The sequence below is a fragment of the Cyrtonyx montezumae genome, unplaced genomic scaffold (assembly GCF_038088225.1).
Source record: "Cyrtonyx montezumae isolate F1298 unplaced genomic scaffold, pur_monq_1.0 scaffold_3, whole genome shotgun sequence".
Classification (NCBI taxonomy): domain Eukaryota; kingdom Metazoa; phylum Chordata; class Aves; order Galliformes; family Odontophoridae; genus Cyrtonyx; species Cyrtonyx montezumae.
In genome coordinates, this window is record NW_027072034.1 from 23,902,757 (window position 1) to 23,916,655 (window position 13,899).

Genomic DNA, 13,899 nt, shown 5'->3' on the forward strand with positions numbered 1-13,899 from the left:
GAGGCTGAAAACAATCCTGTAATCCTTCTGGCTATCAGTATTTTGTACTTTGAAGAAAGAACCTAAAAATATTTTTATTCTGATCATCAGTTTGAAGTTCACCACTCCTCATAGAGCTGAAAAGCTCAAAGCTGGCAAAATAGGAGTTGCTTAGGGCTCGAATCAACTCAGCTGCTTCCTCTGGGTCCCACCACAGACACAAAAAGATTAAGCAGTTGCTGATAGTGCTACCAAGAGACAAGTATCACATCACTTTTAGTTTCTTGTCTTCTCCTTCCTTCTGGAGAGTCGACCTAATGGCACTCTTCTCTTAAGAGCAGTGCCTTTTAAAATCAAACTGGCTGCACAGCCTCACAACCCCTATGAGAACCAGCGTAACTCCAGCATTTGGCAAATAAGATTCCCATTTATGGCTAAACAAATAGGCCATTTTGATCATTTCACAAACTTTTTATTAAAACAACAGCTATAAGTGAATAGAGGAAGTTGACTTTGGCCCCACAATGATGTTTCCATTAAAAAACATAAAATTAGGCTCATTTTTATGCTACTCATGGCAGACATTATTCACAGTGACATATAAAATCTTTTTTCCTAATTACCAGTTTAAAAAAAGGCTCTCAACGGTAGGCATGCCAAGAATATTTAAATTCTGGGTCACATATCATAAGGGACAAGTCCTCATATAATGAATGTGAAATATCTGAGACCTCAAGCTCTGTTGCTGTTCTATAGCCCATGAAATTGGATGATTTTGCTGGCTCATTGTGCCATTGAACAATGTTCATTGTTACTATAAGGTGAGAAATGTTTAATAGAGATTCTTATTTTTTTTTAATATGCAATTTGAAGCACTCCATAGCATTGAAAATGCATTCTCTTTGAAATACAACACCTGTGCGTTTATCCCCTATGCATAAAATGGACATTAATACAGTAGTCTTTGACAAACACTCTTGGCACATACCAGATGTAATTATTATCATTTAATAGTGTACTGACCCCAACAAGCAACAGATTGGTGATATAATATAGAATAAGATGCCCTGATTCTTTCTTTCGAATGATCTTTGATGGCATAGAAATTCTTTCCCTTACTTTGTAGAATATTTTTTAACTTCCAGGGATCTTTCACTCTGGACTTTCTTTCTTTTTGAGAATATTTTAAGCAACATATAGCATTGCCAATAATAAAAAAATAAGTATGTAAGATGTGAAGAGTAAAATCAGTAAAGTAGCTGCAAGTGTACATCTGTAGGTGATTACAGATGATTGCACCCATGATGCACATGAAATGATTATTAGCCAGATATTACAAAAATCTGAATGCAAAAGGATCTGTACTATATGGAAAGCACAGGTAAGGAGGAAAACTGCCCAGGATCCAGCAAAAGCTGTTGGTGAGAGGATGCTGTACTTCTTTGTTTACATGACACCCTTTCCAGCAGCACCCAAGCATTCAGCCCTACCAGTAACACTAGTATGGCCCTGACAGCAATTACTGCCACATTAAACACATTAGCTGGAGATAGACACACAGTCACACAGACAGTGACATGGAAGGCAGAAGTATTTAATACAGTTCCCCAGCTGCCATGCTTTTAATAAATTTAACAATTATATTTATGCACTGTAGATAAGTTGGATGATAATATGCAAATACAATCACATCTAATGAATTATACAGTTATTTTGGTTAGTTTATAGAAAGATAAATTCAATATTTAGCCCAAAATATTTGCACACTTCACAATACTGTCATGCTATCAGATACAGTCTGTGGAGTTAAACATTGCTTGGAAAAATGTAGACGAGAGTAAAATGAGAAACAGGCCAACTGTGAATGCACCTGATGCTCCCAGTGTGAGGCTGAAGGCTGTTCTAATATGAAACAAACATCAATCTTTTTATAGCAGCCTGAATCAAAATCAGCTAAGAAGTCTGAAGAAGAGAAGAGCTTGCCAGTACTATACAGGTATAGTTAGTAGTAAGGAGCTTTGCCACCCACATCCACACAGTCAGCCAAGCCTTTCATTCATTTCCTTTCTCTTACACCTACACAGCCCCATGGGTAGTATCTGAAAAATCTTGTAGGCAGCCTGATGAATAGCATGTTGTTCCTGTATAGGAACATCATCTACTTAAGAAGTCAAAGTGCTGGAAAGAGTATTTGAGTTTGCATTGAGTTCCTGAGCCACTTGCTAGAAAAAACAGTAACTCCTTGTAACCTTCCATTAGCTTGAACCTAAAGCATCTGAAGTCATTTCACCTAGGAAGAGCAGATTATTCTTTCCCACAGAACCTCATAGAGCAATGGATTTAAGGTACAGAGGGCTTAGATAATTTATTCTTCACTCAGTGTTTCATTTGTTGCCTTTCTTCATAAACAGTTCTAAGATACCTCTGCGGCTGCTGATCATAATTCTTACAGAAAAGTAGCCAAATAGAACTGGCCTGGCTTTTTAACTTCACTCTCATTTGAGATTTACACTTGGCAAAGCTGATTGGTGCTCTTAATTTCATTCTATATCTGATCTCTAAATACATACATATGTTGGAGAAAAACAGAGACGTTAGCCATAGATATTCGCTGATGTGGCCTATGAAAAATTATCACAAACATCAAGATTAAGTATTGTACTACTAATAAACATTGGCATTCTGCAGGCACTGGGGAACCTACAGTACAAATGTTATGTATTACTGCTATACAAACACAGAATGGAAGCAGGATTTGTAAATGCAAGCTGCTAATAATTACACATTGTCAGAATGGAAGACTATCAAATGAGTCTGTCATTGATCTGTATTACTTTTGACCAAGATGACAGAATATAAAATTTACTCATCAGATTTTAGATAAAAGTAAGCTAAGAGGTTCTGAAAGTACTTAGGAGGAAGGAAATAAAACTCAAGAAAAACTTTGCAAATTGAAGAAATAGTCTAAAAAAAAAAAAGCATGCTATTCATACAATACAAGTGCCAGGTTCTACATTTTAAAAGAAATAATCAAGTAAATGAATACAGGTTGGAGAACAGTGATGGCAGCTCTTACAAAAGGACACAAAGATGGTAGTAAATCAGAAAAACACATGAATCATCCACATCATGCTGTTGTGAAAATGGAAAACATCTCACTGGGGTGTAGAAACCATAATAAAGCTTAAAAACACATTAAATAATGGCTTTACTAGAATATTCTGACAGCACTGCAGTTCAGCAAAGAAGTGTATCAGCTGGAGAAAGTCTATAGAAGGCCAACAGTAATAATTTGAGGTGTAAAATATGTACAAGGTTTATATCAGAAGACTGAAACAGTTAGAAATATGTTGCCTAGCAGATCCTTAGAGGGTGGAAAGGGCATAATGATGGTCTTCAGAGATACTAAAAAGCTTTCCTGAAATTTTTTCTATGTCCATACTGAACAAGACAAGAATTTATGATCTTAAATTGAAGAAAGAAAGATTCAGGTTAGACTTTAGGAAAGTATGGACAACAAAGTAGTACAACAGATTGCCTGGGAAGATGGTGAAATCTGCTTCAGACAGAAAGGGGATAGACTACCCTGACAAGATGACTTCAAGCCATATTTATCAACGGTCTATAACTTGTTCTTCCTTAAAAAATTCATATATGCATACATACAAATACAGGTATAACAGATGAACGGAGTACCTCAAAATTAGAACCAGAAAACCTGGAAATTGTCAAGTACCAAAACTTAGGCTATCTTCACAATCTCCATCCCTCTAAAATAAAAGCTGTTTATAAAAATGTGAGCAGGATATGACCAAAAAATTAAGGGACTTTTCAGTTCTGTTGTTACCCACTTGGCATGTTGTCACAGCATAAAGGACTCTATTAACTTTTATCTGATGGGGACAGTTTGATCACCCCATAATAAAATTGTAAAAATAGAAGAAAAACAGATAAATAACAAATACTTCTATACCACAAATTAAGCGGCAGTAATGATATGGTAACTGTCAAAGTTCTACACTGTTGTGATTTTTGTAATGATAGATTTCAGGATCCAAAAGGACAGGCTGCATAATAATAAGCAGAAGTAAAACATCAGTGAGCATACACTATAAGAAATCACACAGAAAATATCTACTTTATTACTTACCTGTTAACTACATGTATAAATTCATCGCAAAACAGAGATTTATAAAATATTGATAATCTTGCTGGCTATTACTCATTCCTAATTTAAGAAAGCTTATTTTACATTTTGTGGCTGCTGTGAATTACCCAGTGTTTTAAAATTTAGTGATCAGCTTTCAATTGTCATTTTCTGACTACCATACTGAGAGGTGCTTAAATACTGATTACTAACATCTAGATGAAAACAATGTACTACAGACAATTGTTCTATGTCTATTAGTAATATTTAATCTTTCAAATAAAGCAATAGGAATGACATATCGATAGAGCCAGGACTGAGACTCAGGAGACTAGATTCTCAGCAGTTTTTAAAATCTGCTTTGCAGGCACCCTTGGGCAGACTATTTCACATCGTCAACCTGCTCCATCATTAAAAACATGCTTTCCTTTATTAAGCACTCCAAGCCTTCTTCCAATTATCCATTCACCTAAGCTGATCTAACACATTGCAACTACTTTTTGTTGGTGACCAGGTAGGCAGCTAGAATAACAGCCTTCAGTGCCATAGCCAATTTTGTATGTCAGGATTAGAAGGGTGATTTCTGTCTATCTGAAGCATCATTTTTCTGATGACGCACCTAACCCACGCTCCACTGCTAAACTGTCTCAAACTAGAGAACTTTCATGTGGATGTTTTTATCCTCAAGTTGAAATCAGCTCATACCAGCCATGGCAGTATGATACAAACTTAAGAATCTGAAGGTTGTCTCTGAGAAAAAACAAAGTTGTTCTTTGATATCTACTGAAGAAAAATTCCATATAAAAGACAGCTACCAGAAATGCTATTTAGCTAGCAGTACTGGGTACAACTGTTATAATTGTGCTTTCTGGGAGAAAAAGAAAGGAGTTTGGTTAAAATCTTTTTTTTTCCTCCCTTCTCCATCAGAAAAAAAAAAAAAAGACAGAGATTGCAGTTTCATTTCAGAAACTATTCGGTATCACTGAGTGCCTGTTATGACAGGAGACTATTCTTCTAACTCTCTGATTGACTGTGCATATTCTGTGGCCAATTGAGGTGACTTCAGCTACAAAGGATCTAGGTATGCAAAAAAAACCTTTTTGGATTGTTGTCATTCAGTTATCAAATCTTTCTGTCACCTTCAAGCTTAGCTGTGGACAGGATGAAAGTCTACTGGCTAGAGATCATGCCAGGAAAAATGAAAAATAAGCTTATAGGCCAGAGAGAGGCATCAGAAAGAATATGGCCTATAGGCATGCCTTCTCATTTGAAGGGAATTCCCTACCTGTGCTCATGAAAATGCACAGTTGCAGGTCCTGCTGGACCTTTGTCTGCTAAATAAATGTGAGATAACCACAATATTCTGATAGCATAACGGCACATTTTCTATTTGGATATGTATCTCACCACTGCTGCCCATTCCCTTGGCATCTTTCCTGAACTACTTTTCCGTGCTCCTACTTGTTTCCCTATGGGGATGGCACAGTACATGCCAGATTGCAAAGACTGTGATCTTCAGGTCATTCTGAGGTTTTCACACAGAACAAGTATTGCATCTGTTGTACAATATCTCTCTGCCTGACTCTCAGTCATTTTGCTGAATGATATTCTGACTTAAGCAGTTTGGATCCAGGTTGCCACAGATGTCACTTCCTCCCCTTTCTCTTTAGTGTCAATATTTATCAAAGTAATTCAGAGTAGTCTTGGATTTTTTGAGAGATTTGTTGTTTATTTTGGTGTTGTTTTCTTTCTTTTTTTTTTTTTTGGAAAAGGAATTCCAACTAAAATTTGACAAACAAAATGAATTATATACTCTAAAGTTAATTATAAATAAAACACATTAATTATTGTATTTGCATATTGATGACAATCAACAGTAAACTCTTCTTAAATAATGGTATTTAAATCCTCAAATCCCAAGCAATACAAAAGTAAATAACTTCATCATTCTAAAGCAAATAGCAGCTTCTCTTTCAGGCATGTGTTCTACTTAAGCAGATTCTTCACTAGATATCGTTTCAGAACAGACATGAGATATCCGTTCTACTCATTCCATAAACATTTTTAAATGTATACTGAAATGGATTTTACCAGTAGGACAGACCTATCTCATTAAAGCCACTGTAGCCCAGCTCTTGCCTGCTTAGTCCCAGATCTTCAAGGTCCATGCATTTAAATCCAGGTGGGCACTGGTAACCTTCTTCTAGCTCTCTGGAACAGTGGGTGTCTGGGATAGCTAAATTATTCCAGGTTACATTTCTGTGAAAAATACAAAATTAAGGTGTTATATCAACTCAGCTTACGGCAAAGCTAAATACTTGGAAGCAAGAAAAGTAAAAAGTGTATCAGCTATTATTTTTGCTATCTGATGTTCTTCAATGTATGTTATTTCCATTAAGAACTTACTGTAAAAGAAGAACTAATAGATCATAAGACTTCAGTCCTATGTACTGACAGCACAAATAAAAACAATAGAATTTTCATAAGAATATCTAGAGACCTCAGCAAAAATGGAAACTAGAAAGCCATACAAGAGCTGTTAACATAGAGATGTTCCAACTGTTTTTTGTTGGAATTTGGACACTTACTCTTTCAGTCTCCTTTGAAAATCTCAAGACCATGTTTAACTGCAGTCAAAACTAGTTTTCATGCCCTTTAACATGATCATCATGGATGTGTCAGTTTTCTGTACCTTTCATAGGTCAGGTTTCTACCACAGAGAGCCCAGCCCTTAATCTTGCTCAGGTATAACCACAGTCACAGACAGGAAGGAAGTCAAGTCATTACACTTTAAGTGCTATCATGAAGTAAATACTATTTTGACTGAAACAGATCTGATTCAGTTCTGTAAGATGCCAGTAAGGGTTTGGTAAAACAAGTGTAGAAAATAATAAATTGATTCAGTATGGTACATGCTGGAAAAGGTGTGGAGAAAGGGAGGACCAATTTGCAGCTCCTTGTTCTGTGCCTGTTGCATACACACATGAATATATATCCAAATAATCCCAAATATTTTTAAAGAGAAGCTCAGGCAGTTGATCCCTTGTTGACATTCACTGCATGTTGTTGATAATGACAATACATAACTGTTTTAGCAACAAAAATTAGCGAAAAATTGCATTCTGAGCAGGTCCATGTTAGGCTCTACAAATCAATACAGAATAGCACTAAATGCAGAAGTGAGGATTTGTACTACCTGTAATAAAGCCAACTGGGTAAAAAAAAAAAGAAAAGTTGTGATATGGCATAGCTCCAAATGTGCTGAACAGGCACACAGCTAAGCAGCATCAGTTTTCTCCTTGCTTGTATTCTCTCATTCAAGATGTTCTGCTTTTTGGTTCACTCCAGGGCAATTTCAAGTCAGGCTTGGAAAGCCGATCAGGGTGAGTTACAGTCTGAGCAAAAAACAGTCCATAGCTTTCTTCCATTCAAGTTCAGGTTGCTTTTTGACTTCTAAGTCACAGCACAGACTTTTAATATAGAAACATTCAGAATTAACTGCTGCAAGTTACAAAGAAGATCTTGTAGTATTCACCCTGTTATGCTTCAGCCCAGAGACTTCAAATTCATCATTTTAATTAATCTTGTTTGTCCACAGAACAGGTGCAATTTTCAGACTGCCCTTTAGCATGATTAGTATCTTGTTGTTCTTCTCCAAGTCCTCTCCCTTTAATCAAACTCACACACGCATTTTGACAACTAAATTGGGTGAACAGGAGCTGTAATTACTTTATTTTTCTTGCTCTTATGCGCTGCATGCAATAGCAATAGACTATTCTAAATCTGTCAGTGTGGAACTAAAGCTTCCTACACAATTTTTTTTCTAGGCAATTATAAATGCAGATAATAACTGTAGATGCACCCATTCTGTAGCCAATTCTTCATGATGCCTGAAAGCCATACACATCTGCATGGATCAACACACACAAACATTCACTTCCAGCTGAAGTTTTAAAGAATGCCCTGAAAATTAACCATCTGCTAACTAGAAAGACAGAGAGACACACAAGTATATGTGCATCCATTTCACTTTTTATTAACGTGATCAGCATCTGTCACTCAAGGATTTAAAATTTAATCTGGGCACCTTAAGTCTTTCTTACAATAATACATTAATTCATATCCAGTTGTGTGCTTTAGATTTGTGATACAAAAGCCATTATAATATAGGATTATCAAAATACAAAATTTTATGAATAATTTCAGAGATTAAAATAATTTCATTGGCTAAAGTGCATGCAGAACCCAGGCTACTGTTAGCTAATTAACTGTACATTATTGTTTGCATTAGCAAATTCCTCATATCCCAGGGATAGCAGTGAAAGGACATATTATTAAAAGTATTGCTTCTATCATCACAATGCAAGGCAGTCAGTTTAAGTGCTTGATTTAAACCTAGGTCACAGAAACAGAAATGTAGAATTATAGAATGACAGAATGATTTAGGTTGGAAGGGACATTAAAGATCCCCAAGCTCTAACCCCCCTGCTAGATCAGGTTGCCTAAAGTCTCATCAAACCTGGCCTTGAACAATTCTGGGGATGAGGCATCCACAGCTTCTCTGGGCATCCTGTTCTAGTGCCTTATCTCTCTCTAAGTCATTTTTATATCGCATCAAACCACCTTATGAAGAAGAAAAGTTGTCTCCGTACACTGTGTATGATTTAGGCTAAAAAAGAGGAATCTCTGATTACAGATTTGTACCTATACAGGCATAGGCTTTTTAGGACAGTTGTCACTAGGCAGTTTGTGTTCTGGTTCAGGATAGTACTAAGCATAGACAAGTCTATGTGGACTGGAATGTATTCAACTCCTAACACAAAATTGGCTATAATAGCACCCGTCATTTTCAGTATAACATGATTTAAAATGTTTTGTTTCTACATGGGCCCTACTCAATATATACTATGTATTAAGGTGCTGATTCAGTACATTACTAGCTTTAAGCATCCAAAAAGCTCTATTATGAAATGTATGTGCACGTGAATAGCTCCGAAAGTAATGGCTCCTATTTATTTCCATGGAAACTACAACAAATACAAAGAGCACAGTAACACTATTTGACAGAAAAATTACCAGGTACAGAAAGCTATTTTTCAACATACCCCCATAGCTATATATTCTCACTAGCACTGAACAAGAGCCTGCATGCTGTGCTTGTCAAGAACTGCATCACTATGCCAACATACATTGTTTGGTCTTCATAAATGTTCAGCAAGCATTGACTAATTTCAGTAATATTCTGTATGGAGGAATTCAGTGACACCTTTGCTTCATACACACTTCCACATTAGATGCCATTTTTTCAGACTGCCTCCCTGCTGCCATCTGTCTCATGGCAACAAAATGTAACAATGAGAAGAAGGTTCAACCTCTGCTGCCATAGCACCACCGTACTTCTCTGACACTGTGGGCCAAAATGACAAAATAGGAGGCATTACTTTCGGAGCATCCCTTGCGCTTAAGTAATTTGCTGAATACAGTGCCTTGATAAAATCCCAAACACTTGCAAGAATGAACAAAGAAATAATTAATCCAAAGAGCTCAACTGAATATTTCTCTGCTTAGTACTTCTAAATTTTTCAGTAGTAGATTATTGGCCGTATTGTTAAAAAGTGTACTGCCAGCCAGTGCTTTTTTCAGCATTCCTACACATAACCATAAATTTCAGTAGAAAAGTCATACAATCATTGATCTCTTGAAAATCTCATTCGCTTAAATTTTCCAATTTGTGCTTCCCATTGAAGCTTAGGACAGTACTGATGCTGGAATCACCTCATGTTCTGGATAATCCACTAACAGTATCATCCAGAATCACTGGTGATAGCTAAAGAAATTTCAGAGTACCTCTCCAGCTTAAAGATTATTTCTAGGCAAAGTTCTCCCTCTTACGTTCTACAGTCTTCCAAGGTAAGTAATATTTTAAAGCGATGTTTTACTTATAGATTAACTCAGGTCTAAAGTCGTCACACAGCACATGCAGTTTACAGAATCAGTGTTCTGCTTCTAATCAGAGAACTACATTATTTTATCTTTTAAACTGAGAGTGTGAAAACATCATCCATATTTAATGTTTCTCATAATTATATGTGTTATTGTAACTATAAAGCTTTCAAAGCTGTTTGGTAACATTCTGTCCCTGATATCCGCTTATTATTTTTATTACATTAACAAATGAGAATGTGCTTGAAGGAATTGGGAGTTTAGGGACAGTATAAGCACAAAATTTCAGCTTTGGCAACATTCCATATTTTATGTTTGGGCTTCATAAACACAGATTTCACTATTCAAAATTCAGTAAGTTAAGAGAATATTAGATAGCATCTGCTAGGGATAATTATATTCAAATCAACAGGCCAAATAACTGAGGGCATCTCTCATCTCTCTATTAATTTTAAATAAAACTTGAGATAGCAGGGAAATTCCAGAAGAATGCCAATATGCTATTATTTTCGAAGGACAAGCAGCATGACAGCTTAGCCTAACTTCAAAAGAGACGAAAGAAAGAATAAGTTGTTACACAGTCTAATTGATAAACAATGAAGATCTTGAATGTAATTAATAGTAGACAGTATGGATTACAGAAAATAATTATCACTGTACTAGCATGATTCTGATAAAATTGCTGATTTGCCTAATTAAATTGCCTAGCTTAAGACTTCATAAAGCAATTCATTCAATAACACAGCTGATAAAAAATTGGTACTATATAGTAGCAATAAATTAGAAATGGACAGAAAACTGTTTAGCTGATCTATCATGATCTATCATAACCAATGAGGGAAAAATAGATATAAAATCAACAACAGATAATAAACATAAAATACAGTAAGGACTGGGAAATATGATTATCAGGATCATTTGGTTACCCAAATCCAACAAAATGTGTTTTAATACAGCTAAATGCAAATTCACGCAGGTAGGAGCACTGCAAGCAAACCCCATGGCTCAGGGCCTATGAATACAGGGGATAAAGGAGGATGTAAATGCTATATTATAGAATATAGATGCTACGTGAGCATTTAAGATAAAATAGGACATTCTGATATTTGCCACAGTAACATTATAGCAAGGAAGAGCCAGTACTTTCCCAAGTTGTACAAGTAAAACAATAATAATTACATGTTCCTCTCTACAAAATACTATTTTTTTAGAAAGCATATTGAAGGGTACTTAAATTATTGCACGTCAGTGAACTCACACATCACAGGTATTAGGAATTACGATTCTGTGTAATCTAGCATGAAAAAGTGTATTGAGTACAGAAAGCTAATTGTTGAAGTCAGACAACTTAAGATGATGAATTAGGAACATAGTTTTTTAACAGTGAAACATCCTTCTATATAAAAATTTTCCTTGCTTATAAATTGTTATCATTATGGAATGATTATTCTCTCAATAATCTAACCAAGAACAGATACATATCTGGAAGAGATACCAGATTCAGAAGGAATTTATAGTATTTCATAAAGGAGAAACATAATGAAGTCAGACTAAGTAATCCAATTGTTTCTTTTGATTACAAATGTGGTTACTATAAAATTTCACTTCTAATATACTGTCTTTCAGCATATATGCCCTATGATAAATAAATGACTTTTATTCCTTGTTACACATTTAAGAGCTTTTATTGATTTTTCCATTTCAGTATCTGTTCTTTGGTAGCTTTCACACAGTTCAGTGTTGTCAAATCTGGAACCTATATAGACAGAACTTGAAGTTTCTTTTACTTCTTAGGTCAATTTCTCAAGAAAAAAAATTGTTCAAGTGCTTATTCAACAAATTAACACAAGTACTGGTTTTATTCTGTTATTCATAAGGAATGATTAAATCCAGTCTCCTAAGTAATAAGGCATGATTAAATTGAACTATCTGTTAGATAAGTCATTGACTAAGTAAAACTTGATTTGATTGAAATTGTGACTTTTTTTTTTACTTCATATACGACCTAAATTAAAGTGTATAAATTGAGTCTTTGATGTTTCAACTATTCCTATTCACTTCTCTGCAGGTTTGAAGAGTCTGAGACACATCTCCAGAGGTTTGGAGGTTGGTAGTGTCAGTCTGTCCTGGTTTCAGCTGGGATAGATTTAATTTTCTTCACAGTGGCTGGTAAGGTCCTGTGGATTTAGGGTACGAATAATCTTGATAAAACATCAGTGTTGCTGAACAGTCCTGACATAGTGCCAAAGTCTTTTCAGCTTCTTGTGCTGCCTTGCCAGAAAGGAACTGGGGGTGTGAAAGGAGCTGGAGGATGTACAGCCAGCACAGCAGATGCAAACCAATAAGAGATATTCCATGCCATATGGCATCATGGTCAGCAAGAAAATTTCGGGTACTAGTCAGGTGGATAACCACTGCCTGAGAAGTGCCTGGGTGTAGGACAGTGGGTGACTGATGATGTCCTATTAAGCATTCTTTATCTCCACCTATGAGTTTTACTTGTTTTCCAATTCTCTCTCTCATCCCACTGTAGGGGACTGAGCAAATCACTGTGCGGTGCTAGGCTGTCTGCCAGGTTAAACCACAGCAGCTGTGCTTCAGAACCACCTTTCTCCATGAACCAGGAAGGGAATTCAAGGCATTTAGGTTCCTAAAACAGGTGCTGACATCAAAATCAGATGACTGTACTTAGGACAGATTGCTTGTACTATGCAAAGCCAATGCTGTCACTGACCAAAGGAGAACAGGATGATTGCCGCTACTTAACAGCTGTGACAGTTCACTGGTTTCATCACTTGTTACCAGAATTAGAGGAAATAGAATTCAATTCAGTCTGTCATTACCCTTCAGAGTAACAAGGCCATTGAAGACAAAAAAAAAAATGAGTAATAGAAGAAATCTTTCCTCTAGAGAGTGTTGGAATGAACAGTCAGCCATGAGAAAGCAAAGCTCAAAAAAGAAAATACAATTGATCCACTGTGGAACTGTTCTTCAGGTAGTACACATGAACAGAACCACACTGAAATTTTTCAGTATAACAACTCTATGACAGCTCATTTTGTGCCTGCTACAATCATTCAGGAGGGAGTTGAGTCTAGAAATTGCAATATATTTACGCTAATGTAAGACTTAACTGTTAAAACAAAATCTATGAATGAAATTCACTCAACAATGAAGACTGTTAGTATTAGTATTAAAACATAGGAAACAAAAAGGAAGAGTCAAAGACAAATCTAGCTAGCTTGCATGAATCTGCATTTCATCAAGAAGTATCATTACTTATATGTTATCTACAGTATCTATTAAAATTCAATGAAGTCCTTCCATTGAAAACTTAAAAGAAAGAGTAAGAAAACAACTCAGTTCTCTTTTAAACTGCAAATGCATTAATCAAAATGTATGAAACAATCTAAGATAAAGACTGCATCCATTTTAAATATGTTCAGAATCCCTTAAAAAAACCTAAGTTTGCATATCAGATTTACCTGGGTTAAATTCAGAAAAATACCTTCTCAGTAGCTGCTTTCCAAATACAGAGGAAACATACATAGAATATGGAAATCGTAAGCCTGAAGTTAAAACTGGGATTCTTATCCATCAGAACACAGAAGTAATTTATGTCCTGTAACTCATAGCAACAGGGCCGCAAGAGCAACTGACATCACCTAGTCGGACTTGTGCAAAGTGCTTAATGCTGTCCTGCATGATATCCTGGTCATCAAACTGAAGAAAAAATAATTAGATGGATCACTTGCTGGATAAGGAATTGGCTGGATGATCCCAATTAGAGAGTTCTGGTCAATGGCTCAATGTCCAAGTAGAGACTGGTG

The 13,899-nt window shown here is 35.9% G+C and overlaps 1 protein-coding gene across 2 annotated transcripts in view; it reads right to left on the bottom strand.

Annotated features, from left to right (window-relative positions):
• The window catches only part of NALCN (sodium leak channel, non-selective), a 197,517-nt gene that overhangs the window by 153,800 nt on the left and 29,818 nt on the right, over window positions 1-13,899 (bottom strand). For both annotated transcript variants that reach the window (XM_065740802.1, XM_065740801.1), the window contains exon 6: window positions 6,231-6,385. In XM_065740802.1, the coding sequence (XP_065596874.1) occupies window positions 6,231-6,385 (155 nt within the window). The remainder of the gene's footprint in view (window positions 1-6,230; window positions 6,386-13,899) is intronic.